The sequence below is a fragment of the Perognathus longimembris genome, chromosome 21, assembly GCF_023159225.1.
Source record: "Perognathus longimembris pacificus isolate PPM17 chromosome 21, ASM2315922v1, whole genome shotgun sequence".
NCBI lineage: Eukaryota > Metazoa > Chordata > Mammalia > Rodentia > Heteromyidae > Perognathus > Perognathus longimembris.
Genome location: NC_063181.1, coordinates 16,775,221 through 16,799,200, shown reverse-complemented (window position 1 = coordinate 16,799,200; position 23,980 = coordinate 16,775,221). Strand labels below are relative to the sequence as shown.

The following is a 23,980-nucleotide window of genomic DNA, read 5'->3' as shown; positions in this document are numbered from 1 at the left end:
ACTACACAGCCCACATCTGACTTGTAAAATTCTAAAAAGAATAGAAAATTAAAAATAGATTTTCCAGGGAAATCACTCTGCTGCGTCTTTTTTTTTTTTTAATGGTATGTTGCTGATTCTGTGCAATCTTTCTTTGGAGTGAATGGGTAGCATACTTTTCATTTGTCATTGTTAGTGGGATTCCTATGAGGACCCTGAATTAGAACTTCAGCTGATGTGTGGGGCGTGGACTTTCATGAACCAGCAACTTCTGCTTTAAAAGCAAAATGGTGATGTCAAGGAGAGAATGGGCACACTGGAAATCCGTTTCATTATGGAGAGAAGTCTTAAGATTATCGCACCCTTTACAAAAGAATAAAATGAAACAGAATGGTATGAGCACTCTAAAATTATCTGCAGCACTTTTAAGGGTTAAACCGGCTTAACCCATTCTTAGTCAGAGAATGGCACCAAGAGTACTGCTCACCCCTTGAAGCGTGGCTAGTTCTAAACCTGTGGGGATCCTCAGGTTGTCAGAGCAATCATGCATCCTATTTCCGCCCCCCCTCCCACCCAGTTAATAGGATCCATTCATAGCTACTCACTACTGCAGGATTTGACCTGAGAAATGCTAGGATTGATTAACTCAGCAGTTGTTTTGAAAAGTCCCTAAATAATCTTCCCCCTTGGCCAGCAAGGGAAACTGCTAGTCTCGGAGTTCTCAGAAGCAGCTGGTGAGGTTCTCAGACAAGCTCTTTAGCCGCAGGAAGTTCTTCAGGACGACCTCCTTTGACATGGCATTTACAAATCTTTCAACCATGCTTCCTGGATCTTGGAAATGTTATTCCTGACTCCTTCGACCCAGATGCTGGCTAAAATAGAGTTCATCATCTGTAGGTAATCACTCCCTTTCTTTCTTCCTTTTTTCTTTCTAGGAGCTGGCATGGTGGCTAAATTTTTCTAAAACAGTCATGTTGATGTGTTCAAAAATCCACTGCTGAGTCTCAGAGAAGGGGTCACAAGTGGCCATGAAAATCTTCTTCTCTGCTGGGTTGCAATCCAGGCAGCTCTTGCTCACAGGATGAAATAAGGTTCTGTCCTAGAGGAAATCAGAAAGAAAAGACTGACATAGTACATGGGGAATGGGGAGAATCCAAAATGTACAGAAAAATAAACTGTGTGAGTTATATGTACAGAGTATTAAAGAGATCGGCTCCTAAACTAACCAAGAATGGATTGGTCAACAGGGAAAAGTTGTAAATTTGTCAGTTGGATCCCCCGAAACTCCAAGAAGTTAACTGTGAATCAGATGCAAATACTCATCAGTGGGTCATGCCTGTGAGTCTAGCTATTCAGGAAGCTCAGGTCCAGAGGATCACAGTTTGAAGCCAGATCTGGTGGAGAAGTCCAAGAAACTCCACTCTCTTCTTCCCCAAAACCAGACAAATGTCAGACTGGAGTCATGGTTTAGGTGATAGTGTCAGTGAACAAACTCAAGGCCCTGAGTTCAAGTCCCAGTGCTATCAAGAAAAACAAAATGCACTCTTTCATTTTTATAAAAAACAATCTATGAATTTCCTTTTCCCTGGTCAGCATTTTTCTACCTGTTTGGATTTTAAGAGAAATATATGAGGTTGCTTATCAAGTAGCTAATAATCTATTTGGAGAGAACCATGAAACATGTGTATTAAAGCTGTAATTTAGTTCACAGTAAATATTAACCCCACAGAATGTAAACTGGTTCAGCCACTCTGGCAAGCAGTATGGAGATTCCTCAGAAGGCTCAATATAGAACTCCCCTATGACCCAGCAGCCCCACTGTTGGGTATCTATCCAAAAGCCCACAAACAAAATCACAGTAATGCCACCAGCACAACAATGTTCATCGCAGCACAATTTGTCATAGTGAGAAGCTGGAACCAACCCAGATGCCCCTCCATAGATGAATGGATCAGGAAAATGTGGTACATTTACACAATGGAATTTTATGCCTCTATCAGAAAGAATGACATTGTTCCATTTGTAAGGAAATGGAAGGACTTGGAAAAAGTTATACTAAGTGAAGTGAGCCAGACCCAAAGAAACATGGACTCTATGGCCTCCCTTATTGGGAATAATTAGTACAGGTTTAGGCAAGCCATAGCAGAGCATCACAAGGCCCAATAGCTATACCCTTAGGAACACATAAGATGATGCTAAGTGAAATGAACTCCATGTTATGGAAACAAGTGATATATCACAGTTGTAACTACTTTCAACGTCCTATGTGTATGTGTAGTTTCTATTATTGATGATGTTCTTGTATCACCTTCCTATGGTTGTACCTACACTATCTCTGTAATCTTATCTGAGTATATTGGAAACCGTGTTTACTGGTATTGGAAGTAGGAAATTCAAAGGGAATACCAAATTTGAGAGACACAGGGTAAAAAAAGAGAAATAACTACAAAAGCAATACTTGCAAAACTGTTTGGTGTAAGTGAACTGAACACCTGGGGTGGGGAGGGAAAGAGGGAGGGAGGGGGGCATGAGGGACAAGGCAACAAACAGTACAAGAAATGTATCCAATGCCCAACGTATGATACTGTAACCTCTCTGTACATCAGTTTGATAATAAAAATTTGAGAAAAAAAATATTAACCCCACACACATTCATGTACCCACACAACTATGTGAGCACACACAAGTACATACAAAGATACACACACACACACACACACACACACACACACACACACACACACACACTGAACTGGCATTGGGAAAGTCACATAGAAACTAACGTACTAGGTTCCCAACTTTCTTTTCTCTTTTCTCTTCGGAAGATGAACGTGGGAATGAGAACAGTGGACACACAGGCAATTGCTGAAAGTACAAACTGAAGTTTGTTTTCAAACCTGTGAATCCCTTTATTGACATTAAAGGTGGTCCAGTAGTCCAGTTCTCATGGCTTTCTTTCTTTTTTCTTTGTCAGTCACAGGACTTGAACTCACGGCCTGGGCTCGGTCCCTGACCTTTTTTTTGCTCAAGGCTAGCACTATGCCACTTTGAACCACAGCTCCACTTCTGGTTTTCTGGTAGTTAATTGGAGATAAGAGTCTCACATGCTTTCCTGCCAGAGGTTGGCTTCCCACTGCAATACTCAGATCTCAGCTACCTCAGTAGCTAAGATTACAGGTGTGAGCCATAGGTGCTTGGCTCTCATAGTTTTCTTAAAATGGAGGAGGCACTAGTCACTTGAAAACAAAACAGTACCCGAGACAGTTAACAGCTGAATGAATGAAAGATACTCCTAGTCATAAAGTTGAAGGATTGAACAAACTCGTTATCTGAACAGGTTCTGTTAAACACACACCCCTTTTTATTGTGCATATAGGAAAAGAAGAGAATGCCAAATAAAAAAGGTCTTTCCTTACCTAGTATCCAGTGTTTAATCTCTATGGAATTTGTGATTTTTTTTTATAAAGTTCCAAGAATATGAGAAAACATCCCTGAACCACTTTGGGACCAGGTGATATTTTATTATTTAGCTTAGGAAGTGTTTAAAAGTTCTCATTCCTTCTCCCTTAAGTGAGGAACACTGAACTTAAATGGGTTTACATTTAATCTCAGCCACCCTTGGTAAACATTTCTGGGTTGTTCCGGGATTTTAAGACTCCATCAAACCAATATTTAATGTCCTTTTAGGCTCCGGATGTTTGCAAAGTTCAGTGCTGCCTAAAGGAAAGGAAGAAGGAAGGAGAAAGGCAATATGCTCCAATTTAGTTTGCATTTTTCTATTTTTAGTGTAAACAAAAAGCTATGCTTAATACAAAGGCTCACTATTCTCTTCTGCTCTCTCCCTGTTCTTGCTCTCTCACTCTCGTGTGTGTGTGTGTGTGTGTGTGTGTGTGGGTGGGTGTGTGTCTGTTTGGGACAGGTTGTACTTAGCCCAGGCTGCCCTTGACCTTTCAATTCTCCTACCCCAGATTCCAAATACTAGGATTACAGATTTGTACTATCACACTTGGCCTTTTCTGTTCTTTTGAAAGGCAAATATTCTAGAACTTATTGTGGATTTTGTTTTCCTTACCTAAGAGGACCACTGAGGTCCTTTTTTCTTTATCTCTTATTTCATTAATTCCACTTGAGGCTGACCCTAGGGAAAGACTGAGAAACTCCTTCCTACTGTGTAGTGGAGATGGTAGATTCTAGGAGGAAGGAAGGATGGGAGAAGGAAAGATGGTAGGCTACATGCAGATCCCTTCACAGAGCCTTCTTTCCTGGGATCATGGAATGTTGCCATTACAGATTCCTTCTGCAGCCATCATAATTCCTTTGGCAACTTGGTTTCCTTCCCTTTCTTCCCTTCTTCCAGCTTCTCCCACAGTACTCACTTCCAGCTTCCCCAAGTTTAGATATATAGCCCATATATATCATATACAGATAGATAGATCATGCATATATCATATATACCACTAATGATATATGATACAATATATGATCTATTATCTGTATCATGTATATATGATATATATTAGGTATGAGACCCAGGACCTGGTGGATACTAGGTGAGCACTGAGCATTCTAAAGTTGTACTATTCCAGAAAATTCTGTATGACTGGCTAAATTCTAATTCACTTTGTCTTATGAACCTCTTTTCCCTCCTCACTATCTGCATTTCTTTTGCTGTTGCCTCTGTCAGTAGCTCAGGTGGGGCCTCCAGAGGTTCTTAACTCCTTCTTCTAAACAGTTTAAGGCCAAATGTCATGGAAGCTTAAAAAAAAACAGAGGGAAATAAATAATACAATTTTATTCTCATTTTTTTCACCAGCTTACTTTGCTTCAGAAGGGATTCAAAAGGCAAACTTGATTTTTTTTTGAACATTTTATTTTTCTGTACATCAATTTCTGAGCCCACAGGTGATCCAGTTTCTCCAGATCCCACGGAGAATGCTTGCTCTGACAAATACACCTATGCCCATATAAATATATATGCCTATAGGTACAACCAGGCTGGTGATGAAATTCATCACTATCCAGAAATATCCAGAACATGTTTTCTGCACGTCTACTTCATGTTCTATTCAAAGTTAAAAATTGAATTCTCTGTATCTGTCTATATCTGAGAAGCTTTATCAGTTAAATGAAGGGGCAGATTAGATAAATCTTGATGGCCTCTCCTGGCTGTAAAATTGAATGAACGTTTTCTTCCAAAGTTCACTAGTGACGGAGACAAATGACATGGTGTCAAACTAAAGACCTTCTACAATATCCAGTAGATGAATAGATGGATTATTCTCTTGTTAGAGCCTGAGCTCTGCTCTCCCTTGTCTTTAGAATATCTTGCAGGTCCCAGAATCAAAGTTTCTGGAACTATTTTTGGCATTTTCCTTAGAGTATGCATTTTTATTTTTTACCTTGGGGACCACAAAGTCACCACCTTTATGTTTCTTCTACTGAGACTTTGGGTTCCTGTCTTTACTGAAGTGTTTCCTGACTACAATTAAGTCAGTGGATCAAGTAACTGTTCTTTGAGTATATCTCTTGTTCATCCACAGCCCCCTATCCCTTCTCTCATCTGACATGAGAGCAATGGCTGGTAACATTATAGAGTACAGGTTTTGTTGTACTTTTTTTTCCCCCTCGTGGAATTGAATTCTTGATACTTTGGAAAGTTTGATGTTCCACAACAGTCGTTTATAAATGATGATAGATGGTGTTCTTTCTTTCCTTGTAACTAGTTTGTTCTTGCTTCAGACCTGAGAGAAGGCAGAGCATAGGCTTGGCTGTTAACAATGTCGTGAATCACATTTTGATTTACTTTCCCATCTTCTCTAGATACCTACTTTCTTTCTTCCTTTTTTTGCCTCAGAAAACTAGAAATCATTCATCAGGAAAATGCCTAGCTTTAGATCCAGGAATACGGAATAGCCTTTCATTATCAGTATGCAATTCCAGCCAATCAGTGCACACTGAAAAATAAAATATGGGTGGGCCTCTTCAGGTATCTCATGGAAAAAGACAAATGTTTCACAACCAGTTGTGGACTGGATTGGCATTGGGCGACATACTGGGGCATTCACATACCTGTACTGAATTTTACTAGCTTTCCTATTTACATAGAGTCTGGACTTCAAAAGTAAGAGTAAGATGCTGCAAAGATGCCAGTTTGTGCATAGGGTCATAATAGAACCAAACATCAAAGACTCAAAGAGAGTAAAGTAGATGCACAAATATATGCTGTACAGGAAGAGGATTATGAAAATGAAACAAGCACACACTGGAAGAAGGACAACTGGGTGAAAAGTCAGGGGGTTTGCATCCTAAGAAATTTTGGTCATGCCACTTAATGGACAAATTACTTCATTCTATGATTCTCCTCTTGGTTTAGTGAAATGCAGGTAATAATATACATTACAAGCTTGAGGGTAAAAATAAAAAAATCTGGCATAATTTCCTTCATACCAATAAGTAACTAATAGTGATTTGATGTTCCCTTCTCCCTAACTTATTTTTAGCCAGAAATCATCTCTTGTTCTAAAAATCAAAGTATATTAACCACCTGCTCTGAGACCAGCTATTTGATACCAAATTGAATTTTCTAAAATCCTGGTACAATAGAGTTTGAAAAAAATATCCTCTGATTCACGAGTTATCCACATAAAGAACAGTACTTCTCACTTTAAGCAAATGTATTTATGGAACAAAGGTAATCTAAGGCTATGAAATGAACTCTTCTGTGTAACTATAATTGAAGTTTGTATACAATCCATGTGATTACATTGACCTATGACTCTCTTTGAACTCTCTGGAAGGAAGGGCAATTCGGTAGTGGGTTTCTACCTATTTTTTGTTTGTTTTACGAAAATACATGTAACATTTTTAAGGCCAATTGAGTGCAATGAATACTTATGAGATGATTTTAATTTTTAGTCTGTGTTAAGAAAGACATATAGAAAGATAACTTAAGATATACCTCTATAACAAACTGTACAAGAAATGTATCCAGTGCCTAACGTATGAAACTGTAACCTTTCTGTACATCAGTTTGATAATAAAAATTTGAAAAAAAAATTGCAACCTTAAAAAAAAAAGATATACCTCTAGACCCAATAGAGGAAAATAATCCAAACATATATGTATATATATATGTTACCCATTATTTTGTATATTACCGATTACTATATAGGTTACCAATTATATATAAATAAATATATATACACAATTGAAGTAAAATAGTGGGATTATAGAAGAGTGTGAATAGTATAGCATGCTTTAGTTTATTTCAGACCTAAAGAAGGACTCTTAAATATGTGAAATTAATGTATGTACTTATGCATTTATTTGGCCAGGCACTATTTTATATCAATAAATTTAGCAATACAGAAAGTCTCTGCTCTCCTAGCTCATATTCGAGATGTAGAAGTGAGAATTGGGAAAAAGTATATTACAAAAGCAATAAGGTCCAGGAATGGGGCTTAGTGGTAGAATGCTTGGTTAGCATTCACAAGGCCCTGGGTTTGATTCCTTGGTGCCATGTAAACAACAACAACAACAAAGTAATAAGTAGAATACATAGCTAGTTTAAAGGTGACATAACAAATGACAAAGTCAGGAGGACCTAGACTGACAGACATGGGTCTAGCATAAAAATTTAAATAGAGTGTCCAGGGCAAACCTATTGAGAAGATGATATTTGAACAATCTTGATGTAGGAAAGGGAATTAGGTATGCAAACTCTTGATCACAAAGGGTCCCAGACAGAAGAAACAGTTAATGGAAACTTCCTAAGCAGGTGTGTACCCTGGTGAGTCAGAAAGGTGAGAACGTCAGAATGATGGACGTGGTATCAGATGATAGAAGGATGGATCATGGGGCAGGACCTAGTGAAGTCATCTGGCATGGCTGGAACACAGGGAGCATTGGGAGGAATTCTGGATGATGATATCTAAGAGGACAGCAAGGACCACATTACAGAAAGACTTGGGTGCCATGCTAAGACTCAATTTCTTATACAGGTGTTAGGCAGTGGTCATTGGAGGATTTTATAGAATGTACACACACACACACACACACACACACACACACGGGGTGGCAGTAAGGACAACAGAGAAGAGAGAGAAGAGTTAGGAAGGGATTAATCTCTGAATGAGAAAATAGAAACTACTGTAAGAATCCAAAATTCAACTACTGCTAAAGCCAAAGCAATGGGGATGAGTTGGAGGGAACCGGAGAAATGACTCGAGGGAGAATTTGAATGCATAGATCATTTTTTTTTTTTTTTTTTGGCTAGTCCTGGGCCTTGGACTCAGGGCCTGAGCACTGTCCCTGGCTTCTTCCCGCTCAAGGCTAGCACTCTGCCACTTGAGCCACAGCGCCGCTTCTGGCCGTTTTTTTTTTTCTGTATATGTGGTGCTGGGGAATCGAACCCAGGGCCTCGTGAATCCGAGGCAGGCACTCTTGCCACTAGGCCATATCCCCAGCCCTGCATAGATCATTTTGACAAATATGATATGAAGGGGTGAGTTAGATAGAAAAAGAGATAGGTGAATCAAGAAACCAGAGAAAGACCTATATTGAATCAGGAAAGAAGACTAGGATCAGGGAGTTTTTATAATTTCTGTGTCAGGGAAAAGGAATTGGCTATCTAATCACTAAGCTGGATAGAGTATAGTGGGGGAGAATTGAATTGTTCTCTCCTACAAATTTCCGTTTCATTACAAAAACTAATTACAAAACATACTTTGAAAGAAGAAGAATTCCTATGAGGAAATGAAAGCTTGAAATCCCGAAACTAGGTTTTAAGCTTTTAATAGTTACTTAGTTGTATCCAATGCCTAACATATGAAACTGTAACCTCTCTGTACATCAGTTTGATAATCAAAATAAAAAAAAATAGTCACTTAGTTTGTCAGATTCAATTGTTTTTTTTAACCTGTAAAATGAATGGGTAGAGAAGGAGAGAAGGGAAAGATAAACAATAAGAGATCTATTCTTCCTCTCTTAGGCTGTGTAGTACAAGGTTGATATGTGACTATCCTTTGAACTTTCTGGAATAGATAAATCCAGATAAATCAGGATATATATATGTATATATATACATACATATATACATACATATATATATACGTATATATATATACGTATATATACGTATATATATATACGTATATATATATATACGTATATATACGTATATATACGTATATATATACGTATATATATATATACGTATATATATATCCACTGGCTTCTGAGAGAATGCAAATAACACCTTAGTAAGTACAATGGGGAAAAGTGGTCTTATTATCTATTCTTTTCTGCTTTTCCTTTGACAGGTAGGATTCCTCACAGAAGAAAATTGGTCTTTGTGCATTGGTATTTAATTTGTCCAATTAGAAATAATGCCTGTTTATGACCTTGGGTGTGAGCTGAGATATACAGGCTACAGCCAACCTTCAGCCTCTCCTCTGCTTCCCTAACTAATATTCATGGTGGATGGGCATGAAGACATATCTTCAATTCTCCTTAGGGCAGTGAAATTATTTTTTAAAAACATATATTCAATGTGTTAGATTCAAATATTTCTTTTTGTTGTTTTTTAAATATTTTTGAAAGATTACTTATTTATTGTCAAAGTGATGTACAGAGGGGTTACAGTTTCATACGTAAGGCAGTGGGTACATTTCTTTTTTTTTTTTTTTTTGAAATTTAGTTTCTTTTTTAATTTATTTATGTATTTTTGCCAGTCCTGGGCCTTGGACTCAGGGCCTGAGCACTGTCCCTGGCTTCTTTTTGCTCAAGGCTACTTGAGCCACAGCACCACTTCTGGCTGTTTTCTATATATGTAGTTCTGGGGAATCAAACTTAGGGCTTCATGTATACAAGGCAAGCACTCTTGCCATTAAGCCATATTCCCAGCGTCACATTTCTTGTACAATTTGTTACCTCCTCCCTCACTTCCCCCCCGCCCCCCTCCCCTTTAGATTCAAATATTTCTTGCCCTGTTAGCTCAAATCTTCACATTGCTTCCAAAGTCTTGTACAGACTGTCTCTTAGTCATACGTTAGGCTTTACATTCATTATTTTCCATTACACTCATGCATTTGAACTGGCTTTTCTTTGTTTATCTGTTCTGTTGTTTGTTTCTTCTTTACTTCCTTTCTCCCTTCCTCCCTTCCACCCTTCCTCCCTTCCTCCTTCCCTTCCTCCCTCCCTTTCCTAACTACCTTAGGGCCTTTGTTCAATTTGATTCATATGTATAGCACCTTTCTCTTTACCATTTTCTTCACCTAGCTAATTCCCACTTATCTTTTAGGTTTTCTTTTAAATATCCATAAGAAACACCTCCTCTACCCCTCTGACCTGATTACTGTCCAATGTTTGAAGTTCTCATGCTATCCTGTGCACCACATTTTCCTCTCTACATTCAAAAAGAAAACCAGCTGTCCCAGATTTGTGTGCATCTGTCCATACCTATTCTGTCAGTAAACCTGCCCACAGTCATGGGAACACAATAGCTATAATTTATTGAGTGTTTCAACTGTGTGTCAGACGGTACTAAGTGCTCTACCCAGATTTTCTCATTTTCTCCAACTCAAACCACAGTAAGCCACCCGGAAAGACTTAGACTGTCCATGGACAGGAAGTTAGCTTCAGTTATTCATTCAACAAATACTAATGAATTCCTTATAATATACCACAGGATCTTTTTTTTTTCCTTTTTGCTAGTTCTGGGGCTCGAACTCAGGGCCAGAGCACTGTTCCTGGCTTCTTTTTGCTAAGGTTAACACTCTACCACTTGAGCCACAGTGCCACTTCTGGCTTTTTCTGTGAATGTGGTGCTGAGGAATTGAACCCAGGGCTTCATGCATGCTAGGCAAGCACTCTACCACTAGGCCACATTCCCAGCCCCATACCTCCATGGATGAAAACAGAAAAATCCCTGCTTCCATGAAATGTACATTCAGCTACTTAGCTTTAAGTAGCTATAATGGTTCAGAAATATGTAGTATAGGAATATAGCTACCTAGCCCATCTTTCTTGAGCCATATATAAACCCATCTGGAAAGTTAAGAGTAAAAAATGAGATGATAACTTGTGGAATATATTCAATAGTAACATTAATTAAATTTTGAATGTTATGCTTAGGTGCATTTAAATTTTATTTGATCCTTGCAATACTATAGCAATACTTGCTATGAAGTCATTTTTTTAATTACCTTCATTCTCTAAATGAGAAAACAGGAACACACAGCAAGGAAGTTTTCCAAGATCCCAGTGCCAGATCCATGGTGGAGCTCATGACTCAAATGTCAGGCCCCTCAGGACCTGGAGCTGGGATTCTTAACCTTTCAGTTGCCTTTCCTTCTCTCTTCTGGGCTGAGGCAATTAACAGTCCTTCTCTCTCCCCACATCTGTTCAGTAGGAAGAATTGTCCTTCTCAGCAAATATTAATTGGATTTTTTTCATAGCTCCTATCATCACAATTCTTTTCTGTTTGGCAGTGTAGATGTTGGCAGGCATTCAATTCAGCCTTACGTAAGAGAATGGGGCTAGCTGTCATGCAGTCTTTCTGCTTGTGAGTGACTGGAGAGAGATAGTTGAGCATGTCAGAGGGAATGGTACCCAGCCAGAATATGACTAAGTTGACATGGCAGGAGTTAGGAGGTTGTGACAGCTAAGTGACTTCAACTGGGTGAGACAGACAAAAACAGACAAGAAGATGTTACTAACAGAAAAATCCTTCTTTCTGTTTACTCACTTGTCTTGGCTCAGAATGATTGTTAGCTGTCCTCAAAGCTCCTCTCAAGTGACCAGGATTAGCTGTGAACTTTGAGGGAGGAAATTTAAGTAGAGGAGTTCTACATTTCACATTCTACATTTTACACCTTGTCTCACAATTGTGGCACCAGTGCACTAAATATCTATCTACCAAGTGACTAATTCTCTTTAAGTGTTTTATACCAGATTGATTATTTAAAAATAAGCATTCATACCACTTTGTGTTGCCAATTTCTGCTGCTTATAGAATGTCTATGTCATGGTACATTCTTCTTGAAAAGGTACTTTCATTGCTGCGGGAAATAAAGGGCCCTCTTGGGAATTGGGGCTTGATCTTTTTGACAAGGTGGTTAGAAAACATTACATATATATATATATATATACATTCATATATATGCAATATATATGTATGTATATATGGTGCTAGGGTTTGAATCCAGGGCCTTGTGCTTGCCATACTGGTGCCCCAATCTCTTGAGCTATATCTCTACCCCTAAACTTTTATCTTAGTCTGCTTAGACTAAATCAATGACTTGGTTATTAGAGTATGATGACTTAAGCTCTCTACTACAAACAAGGGATGATGCAGAGATTGTGCATCTGGTTTCCAACAAGCCTGAAAATCTATCTTTATAATTTTATGGGTAGCTAGAGAACAATGGCCTTGAAGCTATTATTATTAGGTGAATTTGTATTTGGTTGAATAAACCTCCAAATGATGCTTGTTAATGAATCAATATCACCTCTGTTTTATGACAGAGAGCTCACTAATAGACCTTTTGCATTGGAATCGACAGCTTACATGAGGCCATGCTGAGAAAAATACTGGTTGGAGTATATCTTGTGAGACAGATACATTTTCCAATTTATTATTTGTATTTTTTGGATGTGGCTGGTGAAGACTAGACCCTTATATATGCTAAGAAACTCCTTTACTGCTGCATTATACCCCAATTTGAAATATGTTATTTAATAGAAACAAATGGATAGCTAGATAAAAAAGAAAGAATTTTTACAGGCAGAAGATGAGAGGTGTGCCTGTATAGCAAAATAAGAAAAAAAGACTGTGATTGTTTTTGTTTGTTGTTTTAATACTGAAATCTTATTAATAATTCCAATGTGTGAAGCAAAGACAGAAAATCAATCAACTCAGGCTAAATTAATAGCAGCACAACTTATAAAAACAAGTGCTAGAAACTCTTAACCAAGAGTGCTGGAACTCATTCCATTTTCCTTGGATAAGCACATCTAGAATTTTATGTTCTGTTCTGGGCAGCATGCTACTTTCTGTCACTATCTGGAGTGTAATATGAGCAAGTGTCCAAGAGATTTAGCTAGGTCTAAACTAACTCATGTGAAAAGAAGTAGTTGGAAACTTGGCCATTTAATCAAAAGTAAAGATTAAAGACCAAACAAGCATTACCAAATATTGGGATTTGTCTTGAACAAAATGGATTAAACTTGATTTGAGGACTACCAAAGGGCAGCAAAGAGCTTCCTAACATTGGGACTGTCCAGAGACAAATGGGCTGATCTGGAAGAATGTAACTGCCCAACTATGACCACAAATCTAGGGTTTTGTGAACACTTCATAAATCAGAACCACAGTTGAATTACATGCCTTTTTAGTTAAACTCATTGTATACACTCTTCTCATTTGGGATCCTAAATCAATACCTAACCAGAATGATTTAAAGTAACAACCTTGGGCCCTTCTATCTGGCAATGCAATGGACTGGCACAGTTTTATGAGCTGAGAGGCCAAGTCCCTGGCATATATCATAAATTAAAATAGTCAAATGTAGTCACATGCCAAGAATTCTACCCACTGGTTTTCTTTGTAAACTAATGGTTCTGTTGTATGGTTATCAGTTCAATGTGGCAGGTGCCTTTTTACCTGAAATGCTTATTTTGTGCTTTTGTTTTTAAAGTATTTTTTAAAATGGAAGTTAAGTTGTAAGAATATCCTACAAAGCAACTAGTAATCGTAGTTTATAATCTTTAAGGTTTTTTATTATTGAGGAAGTTTACTTTGTGGTTTTTGAGACTAAGACATATGTAATATTTATTCACAACAGCTTGAGATTCATGACAGCAGGGTTCATATCAGTCGATCTTTAAGCTAGTTAGTGACTTCTTATTTAGGAATTATACATGTGTATAATATATATACACACATACATATAATACAGACACATACACATATACTTAGATACTAGGCAGGAATGCATAGAAGGGTTTCTTACTCCTTAGGCAGTTAAGATGATACAGGTACAAGTAACTAACTATGCTTGACTAATATTTCAACTACCACAAAGAAAACATAATGGCACAGGAAAGTCAAAAGAGGGTTAGCTTGAGTGGGAGGAGAAGTAGGTTAATAAAAGTAGGTAAAATAAGATAGAAGAGTGGTTCTCAACCTAGCTGCCTATTAGAGTGTTTTGAGAGCTTTCAGAATGTCTCACTACCTGGCCGGACCTTCCAGGGAGAGCCTCAGTCAGCTTTTCCTCATGCCAACAGCACATTGCCTTCAGTAGATGTTCTTTTACTGATGCTTTCATACCGTGAGCTTTTATAGCATTCAATCCTGTGTTTTTCTTCTTTCAAGATTTGCTGGGCTATATTTGGTGCATTCACTTCTATGTCAATTTGAGAATCTATCAATTTCCACCAAGAAACCTGTTGGGATTTGGTTGGCTTGCATTAAATATAAAGATCAATTTGAAAACTGACATCTTTGCAATATTAAGTCTTATAATCATTGAACATGATGGATCCCTCTCTACTTTAAGCCCCAGGCCTATCTGTATCTTGCCTTTTTTCCCCCCAGTACTGAGGCTTGAACTCACAGCATTGCTTATTCACATTGGGCTTTTTTTTTTCCCCATGCAGCTGGCATTCTACTATTTGAGTCACACCTTTACTACTGGATTTTTGTTGGCTAATTGGAGATAAAAGTCAAAAAGGTTTGTCTCCTTGGGCAGGCTTTGAACCACAATACTTAGATCTCAGGCTCCTGAGGTACCAGAATTATAGGTATGAGCCTCTCTCTTTCTCTCTCTCTCTCTCTGTATACATATAGAGAGATATTTATATATCTATATCTATATCTATCTATCTATCTATCTAGATTTATTCCTAGTTACCTCATGCTTTTCATGGCCACTAAAGGCAATCACATTTAATTCCATTTTCTAGTTTTTGTTGTTAGCATAGAGACAATTGATTTTCATCTTTTAAATATATTTACCAGCTTTAATGGGTTAGCTGTGTAGTGTTTGGATTTTCTAAATATGCAGACACATAATCTGTGATTGGAACATTTATTTTCTTCCTTTCTAATTTTTTTACCCTTCCCTTCTTTTATTTTTCTTGGCTACCCTGAAGAGGACATCCTGTAGCAGGTTGACTAGAAGAGATTATAGCCAACATCTTATTTTTTCCTGGTCTCTGGAGGGAAGTTGTAACATTTCACTGATAAGTATGATGGTGGTTGTGGATTTTTGTTTTAGACATTCTTCTCATTAATCTAAGTCATCTTATGTCTATTAGCTTGCCTTATTGTATGGCTAAGTCCTTTTGGTGAATGGTAAAAAAGTATTTAACAATGAATTTATATAATTATAGGCTTAAGTATTTAACAATTGGCCTGTTGACTTACAAAAGAGTGTCAGTTAAATACAGTGGGAAAGTAATGAGATTTTAAATGCATGATGAGTTCATACACAGAGAGACACACTCACAAAGATATACACACATGCATTTGTATATGAATCAACCTCTTACATTACATACATAAGTATACCTCAGGGAATTACATATCAAAATGTAAGAATACTAAACAATAAAGCTTTTGAATGACTTTGAAAACTATCTTCATGAGCTTAGCATGAGCTCAGTTTTCGTAAAGAGGATTAAAAAAAATAATAACCCAACAGAAAAAGTAGCTTTTCCTTAAGACATTCCACTGGAAAGAAAATAAAAAAGCAAGACATTAACTGCAATAAGATATTGCTATGGATATACCCAACAGAGCAATTGTCTCTAGATTTATTTATTTTAAATCCCTAAAAATCACTAAAAAGGGGGAAAAAACACCACTAAGAACATAAGTCAAAAAATGACCAGTACTGGGAGCTGGCATCTCATGCCTATATTCCTAGTTATTTGGGAGGCTAAGATCAGGGGGTCATGGCTTAAAGCCAGCTCAACCAGAAACATCCGTGAGATTTTTATCTCCAATTAATAAGGAAAATGCTGGACTGAAGGGTGTGGCTTAAGCGCTAGAGCAAGCCGACCAAGCATGAAGCCCTGTGTTCAAGCAATGGTATTGGCATACACAGACACAGACACACAGACACACACAGTCAAAACAAATACTTCACAAATAATATATCCATGGGCTAGGGGTATGACTCAGTGATAGACAGCCTGCCTTGCAAAGAGTGAGGTTGAGTTCAAATCCTAGTTCAGCCCCAAACCATAAAGCCAAAACCAAGGAAGAAAAACAAAGAAGATAACCCAGAATGGCTATGAGACATATGATGTCACTTTACAATTGCCGAATGAAAACTGAAAAAGAAACCGTCGATGCCATGTGTTGGTGAGCACATGTAGCAATTAGTTCTTCGGTAGCATTTATAGATGCCCTCCCTATGTTGTCAGGGCATTTGAATGATGCCAGCCCAGCTTTCAGGCATTAATCACAGCATCTCTGCCTAGGGACTTTCTCTGATCTCAACAACATTCTGTTTGTAAGAGCAGTAAAGCCAAAGGTGTCATAAGCTAACTGAAGGTTGACTGGAGTTGTGAATAGATAATGCAACTCCTGGCTGTCTGTTATTTGCTCTACACCCTTTCCAATCCAGTGGAACTCAAGTACCTGGAGTGGTATTTGCTTGGTGACATTCCTTTCCTGATTCTCGATCCTTGTCATTTTATTCCTTCATTCCCTACAGATAATTTAGAAACCATCTTTCAAATAAACTACTTGCTCTCAAATTCTTTACATATATTTTTATACACACATCTGTGTACACACAGTATTTCAGTAAAATGTTTACTTAAAAAGAGGATTGAAGATCATTGTTAATTTGGGGGAGGTAACAAAGGTTATTTTTGCTTAGTACTGCTTTACTGATGCAGTATGTCAGGCTGTTTATACTTCACCACTACTATCAAATAAAAGAGTGAATTCGCCACCCACACAGATGGAAGTTTGGTCATTCAATGAGAAATATCCCTCGAAGATTTACTTAGTGTGTCACAGTTAATTATTATTCTCATTATATTGATGAAGAATTTGGAAGACAGAAATGTAAAATACCTTCCTTTGGGATTTCACAATGAATTAGGATGTGTTAAAGACTGGTTAAGTCTAAAGCCTGACCATTTTGTTGATAAGACTGAAAAGTCAGAATGAAAACTAGAAGGTGAAATCAATCTTCTATTTAATGAGAAAGATCAAGTTGCAGTGACTCAATATTGTGGAAATTCCCACTGACTTCAGGAGGGAGAATATTTGAGAGGGGGAAGGATAGATGGCAGAGACCACTCAGGAAGCAATTGCAACAATCCAGGGATGAGCTGGGAAGGGCTGCAACCAGGGCAGGGGCTACTGAAATGGGCAGAGGCAGGATGAGTGCTAGAGGCTGGGAAGAAGAGCCTGAAAGGTCTTAGTGATCAAATAGATGAGGGAAGAGGAGGAAAGCTCATTTCTTGTTTCAAGTATGATAACTGAGTATTTTAATTTTCTTTTTTTACTAAGGTGGATTCAAGAATTCACTGTTCTTGGAACAGGGGTCCCCCTGGTGGTCAAAGAAAACCCAAAACGGGAGTCTTCATCCCAACTAGCTTGCTACTGAACATAGTTATGGCATCCCAGAATAGGGAGCCCTTTTTACCCCTTGTGGAGGCAAAGGACCACCTCTAAAAGTATCTGAAAACTGGTGCTAATGGACCAGGAACTGGGGCATGACAACAGTCTTTTTCTACTCAAACAAGATAAGTACTGGCTACTTTCTTTCTCCAAGTGACACCTTGTAGCCTGGGAAGGTTGGCTGTTATCAGAGGCACTAAATCCAATCAAGACTGGGGAAATCTCTTAGACAATACTGCTCTTGTTTCTTAAGAGGATGACTGAGGAGAGTGTAGTGACTTTAAAGGTTTACAGGAGTTTGAATGCTGACTGCCACAGACCAGCGTATGAATTTCTTTTTATGTAAACTATACATTCTAGTGTGTGGAGGTTATGAGATTTTAGGTGCTCTCTGTAAAGCATTAGCTCAAGACCTCTTGACAGTCAGAACATATAATTACCCGAGGAGCTTAGGAGATGGCATTTTATATTGACTTATAAACATGGTAATGAGGTATGCTAATAGTGAATATGCGAATTAAGGGGGAGTGCAAAGCAAACTCAAAGCAGTACAGATTTCCCTCAGGCCTAAATAGTGCATCTAACTAGAGAAGGTAACACCTTTTAGTTTCTATTTTCTCTCATTAGGTCTTGAGCCTAGCTCTTGGAAGAAATGAGGAATTTTCTAAAATAGTTATGTTAATAAGCTTGAGTCATCAACCAAGATGAGATACTCAGAGACTTTTCATCTTTTGACATTGTCCTGATTAAGTATAAATACCTTACTTGCTATCTAAATACATACTGACCATCACCTTTTGTTAAGTACTTAAGAAAAGTACTTAAGTACTGTAAAGGCAAACCAATAGCTACCAAAGATGTGTGAGGAAAGCCACAGCACAATTGCTTCTAGTGATTTCTTTTCATGAATCCCTTTGGCTCCTGCAAAGGTTGAAAGTGTTAAAGCTCAAAAGAGTCACAGAATGTTGTGAGTTGTTTTTTTTTTTTGTCCCTAAGAGTCTGCCTTTATGTGTATTATTTGGTTTTATCCACCCATAAGCTTCAGTAAACTCCCTGATTTAAAAAAAAAAAACACACCTGTATTTTCTTGTGTAATTGCCTGTTATTAAGTGACCTGTCTTTCATGCTATAATTGTACAGTATTGAGAAATATCTGTTCACTACAGACCATCAGCATATGAAGCAATGTCAAACCAGTTGCTTTATGGAGAAGCATCTTAAAAGCCCAGAAAATAGAAATGTATCCAATGCCTAACGCATGAAACTGTAACCTCTCTGTACATCAGTTTGATAATAAAAATTTGAAAAAAAATAAACTAATACTATTGAAATTACTAAGGTAAAAAAAATAAAATAAAAGCCCAGAAAATAACTGATGAGAAAACTGACTTTATTGAATATAGATTATCTTACATTGAATAATGAAAGAATTCAGCAAGAACAATCCAGTATGTAGCATAAGGAAAACAGAGGGATTATTTTCCCACTGCAGTGATTTTCCTCACTCATATCTGACACCATCTTCTTATTAATCCTTTGGATTTTCAATTGTTTTGTAGGGTAGAATAAATATTCTTCTGTGCTTTTTCTGGACATGCATAGGGGAAAAAGATCTGCCAGGCCCAGGGGTGAGGGTAGTGTGACGAATGTACAATATAAACAAGTCAGACGTTAGGTGAGTACAGTTTTAGATGCTTTCCTTTGAGAGGTAGAAACCTGAACTCAGCAAGTGGAGGAACAAGTTTCCTAAGCAGAGACCCACACTTCCCCCTTTTTGAGTCCCTCCAGCTTCCTGCCTCCAGTTTTCTGTAATTCCAGAGGACATTGATCAGGTGTTGGCTACAGGATAGCCAAGCTCATGATTCGAGTGGCAGCTCCATTTTCCTGATATGCACAGGGAAGGCAAGCACTGACATAATCCACTTGTCAGTAAATGGAACGGCAAGTAGAAAGCACCTTTGCCTAATTGGGAAAGCCCCTGGCTTGGAGGGACAGAATGGAGCTTATTGAATACTTGCTAACTGACAGCCAAGTCCTGCTTCAAAAGGCAAGGAAGCTGAAGAAAAAGCAAAGAATCTAAAAAAAAACAACTTCACTATTCATTAAAGTATTCTAAAATATTATCCAAAGCAGCTTAATGAACAAAGTTTTTTTAAGCAACAGTTTAATTGCTCTCTGCTTCATTAATTCAATAAATTATGATTTTTCTATAGTTTAAAAACTACTTTTCTATCATTAAGTGCTAACTTTATAGCTCTTAAAATAAATTCTTCTTTGATACACTTGGATAGGCTTTTGGCTAAATTACAAATGGGAAACTTGCTTTCCAAATGTTGCAACAATTATATATACATGAATAGACACATATTTGTATTAATGTAATTGTCTTTACATTCATTGTCTGGCTTGTCTTCAGGCAAGAGCCTGGGATATATAACAAAAGAATAGAAGCATTAATCTCTGTATGTGTATGCTGTTGATTAGGGTTTATAAAAATTATGCATGTGTATTTGTTTACTGAACAAATAATCTCTCTTTTTGCAAGTTGGTTATGCTAAGCTTAGACCCATCCATCCTTAGTGTTTTGACTCCCATTCATCTTTTGACCATAGCTGATCAGGATGGATGGAAGTACACCTAAAGCCAACAGCACACTTTTTTTTTCTATAAACTGTATGTTTCTCTGCCAATAACCTCCAAATGTATGAGCAAAGTGTGTGAACATCTATGCAGGTCATGTTTTGAATCAAAGCAACACACTTTGTGTTTTTTTTATTTGTTTTTGTTTTTTTTTGGGCCAGTACTGGGCCTTGTACTCAGGGCCTGAGCACTGTCCCTGGCTTCCTTTTGCTCAAGGCTATCACTCTGCCACTTGAGGCACAGTGCCATTTCTGGCCATTTTCTGTGCATGTGGTGCTTCGTGTATACTAGGCAAACACTCTTGCCACTAGGCCATATTCCCAGCCCAAAGCAGCACACTTTGAAGGAACTCTTTCAATGAACCTATCTGAAGTGGCAACAATGTGAGAATGACCATGAGGAACCAATGCTTACCTTCCTGTACCCCCAGAGCTGGTTTCCCTTCATGCCATGACAGTCATAGAGAGTCACCGGGCTGTTGTGGGAGATGGCATCAAAACAGAATTTGCGGGTGTGTAGTGGCTCACCAGGCCGAATATCTTCCCTCCATCCAAAGGTAAAGAGCTAGCAAAACAACAATAGCAGAAAAGCTGGAGTCAGCTCAATTTGGAAACATCCCAGAGCAGAGGGGACAGGTATGTCTTTGAGAAAGAAAGAACTCTTTGTGATTTGCAAGAGAGAATCATATCTCATCATAATAGGGGTGGAAAAGACACATTTTATAAAGTAATGCAGAAGTAAGGGCTACATTTAAGGCTAAACCCTGCTAAAAATGTAAACAAAGCTGGCTGGTGGTAGCTCACTGCTCTAATCTTAGCTACTCAGGAGGCTGAGATCTGAGGGTTGCAGTTTGAAGCCAGTCAGGGAAGGAAAAGTCTGAGAGTCCAAATCACCAGCAAAATGTTGAAAGTGGAGTAAATACCTGGAAGTAGAGCGGTGGCTTATATGGCAGATTGCTAACCTTTAGCAAAAGAGCTCAGGGACAGAGCTGAGGCCCCGAGTTCAAGCCTCATTATTGGCACAAAATAAAAAGCAAGCAAGAAGAATTTTCCGAAGATCAGGATAAGGAAGAGGATACAAGAAGAGAGGAGAGATGGGAGAGGGGAAAGGGAGAAGGGAGAGAAAGGGGGTAGGGGGAGTCTATAATGACAATTTCATATTCATCATGTAGGTAAAATAGTACCAGATCAAATGTGAACAGTCTAAATGAACCAATGAACTGCCAATTCACCGCATAGGATTGGGCTGGATTGAAATATGTAATTTATAAGTAAAGCTGGGTGGGTGAAGTAAAGAATATCCTAATTAATTTTCTAGAGTTGGTAAGAGTAATTCTGCAGAAGAGTAATTCTGGAGAAGGCTCAAAATGTATTAGAGCAGTTAAATGCATGTGCTCACACCCACATCTTCTGTTGGTGAAATGGAAGTTTCATGGAATGATATTTATTTACCTTTATTGTATTTAATACTCTGTATTAAATTTCACTCATCCTTTTCCCATTCTAGTCTATTCTAGCCTTCCCATTCTTTTATATGAAAATGTTATTTATCATACAGTAAATTGATTTTTACAGTGAATTAAATTCACAGAAAGCATTTCTGTAGGAGAAGAGCATTTTGCTTGAGTTTGTCATGCTCAACCACACTGATTGGAGTACCGTAGGAGAAATCCTTTAGTAAAGGGAAAGTGGCCTGGGTGAGCCCTCTGATTTCTCCCAATTAGCACATCTCAGTCAGGTTATATTATTCATTCACTAGGATGTGAGACAGGCTGCTCTTTGAAGCTGAGCTGTGAACTGCACCCTGCAGAGAAATCCTGATGTTACAAAAAACAAGCCTGACCAGGCTTTACCACTGACCGGGCTCTCAGTCTATTTCAGTTTTCAGTCCCTATTCAGGAAAGAGAATGGCAAAAAATCTAGGACATTCCAAGGACAGCTCACACAAACACGTAAGTGGTGAGGATTCTGAAGAAAAAAAATTATATGACTGCATTAAGTGGTCTGCAGGAAAGACGAAAGAAATAATGGAGATCATTGTCTGGGTAACAGTAGATGGAAGGCAGGACAAGAGGTTTTAGGTCAGGCACTTGAGGTAGATTTGTAAAGAGAATTGTGTTTGTCTTTCCCTGATTTTTTTTTCTTCAGAAAAATAGGATTGTGCATGGAGACATATTTAGACTAATTTAAATCTTGTACAGGAGAATGACATTTGATCTGAACATGCTAATCCTCTGGTTTTTGAAATACTGTGATTCTCTCTTATCTGATAACTATTTCCCCTGACTTTTATCCATCTGTTCAACATCTAGGGGTTTCTCAGAGTTCTCTCTCTTTTCTGATTGGCCTTAAATTTTCCCAGTTCAACTCTTACTAATATACTGCTAACTCACTCTCTGGATTCTACCTAATTTGTAGGATTTCTCAACTGCATGTCCTACAGACAGCTCCAATTCAACATTGTAAAGTCAACATTTTCTTTCCTTCAAGCCTGTCCCTGCTCCTTCACTTCATTTCAGTTGGTGGTGATATCATTCAGCTTTGTCAGATGGGGAGTCTTGAACTTTGTCTCTCTTAACTTCTTCATCTTTTGAACCAATTGTCAAGTCTTGCCACTTTTGTCTTATAAATGTTTCTGGAATCAGTTTCTTTTTTTTTCTACACTTATAACCACTACCCTCAGTATCTCTTGTCTATACAATTGCATTGACCTCCTAACTGATTTCTTTCCCATCTTCCTTCTTTGGTTCCCATACATCTGTCTTGCTCAGCCTGCAGAGCAGTCTGAAATGTCTGTTTAACTGTGTCTTCCCTCAACTGCAAATCTCACAACCATTTTCACATAACCCTTACATAATAAAGTTCAAAGTCTTTATCACAGGAAGAACTTTCCACAGTCTGATCTTGGCTGCTCTCCCCAGCTGTATCCTTTTCCTTTTCATTGATATTCCAGAAACACTAAGATGTTTGTAGTTCCTTTCACAAAGCAGGCTTCATGTCCTTCTTGGTGATTTTGTTGGTGAGATTTTCTGTTAGGAAGATCAGTGTTTAGTAGCTAGTGTATGTAGTCAATGCTCAACAACTCTTTTTCTGTAAGAATATTAATGATGATGTATTATATCTGATTCAACTTATAATGCGTATTACAATACAAACATTCTGGTACTAGCACAAAAACAAATATGTACCCATATCCTAATAGAAGAGAGGATCTCAGCTACCTGATTGTTAACAAGGTCAACAACTTCTTAAGATTGAAGTTGTTTTTTTTTGGCTAGTCTTGGGGCTTCAACTCTGGGCCAGGGTTCCTGAGGCTCTCTGTGCTCAAGGTTAGTGTTCTACCACTTGAGTCACAGCACCACTTCTGGCTTTTTCTGAGTAGTTTATTGGCGATAAGAGTCTCATGGACTTTCTGCCTAAGCTGGCTTTGAAGCACAACCCTCAGATCTCAGCCTCCTGTGTAGCTAGAATTATAGGTGTCAGTCACTGGCACCCAGCTATCCATTCATCTTTGAATGGCTTCCCCTACCTTCTTCCCTCCTCATTACATCACCATTTATCACAGTTGTCCACTATGTTTTTGTATCTCTCTAGACAATAAGACCTTAACATATTTTTTGTGTATGTTTGTGCTGGTCCTGGGGCTTTAACTCAGGGCCTGGGTGCTGCCCCTTTGCGCTTTTTTTTACTCAAAAGCGGTACTCTACCACTTAAGACA

The 23,980-nt window shown here is 38.1% G+C and overlaps 1 protein-coding gene across 1 annotated transcript in view; it reads right to left on the bottom strand.

Moving 5' to 3' along the window:
- Nucleotides 1-339: 339 nt before the first annotated feature.
- Galntl6 (polypeptide N-acetylgalactosaminyltransferase like 6) overlaps nt 340-23,980 on the bottom strand; it is an 837,540-nt gene continuing 813,899 nt past the window's right edge. Inside the window, exons 11-12 of the mRNA XM_048330738.1 lie at nt 20,678-20,827; nt 340-1,078 (exon numbers count right to left, since the gene is read on the bottom strand). Coding sequence (XP_048186695.1) covers nt 911-1,078; nt 20,678-20,827 — 318 coding nt within the window. The 3' untranslated portion in view covers nt 340-910. The remainder of the gene's footprint in view (nt 1,079-20,677; nt 20,828-23,980) is intronic.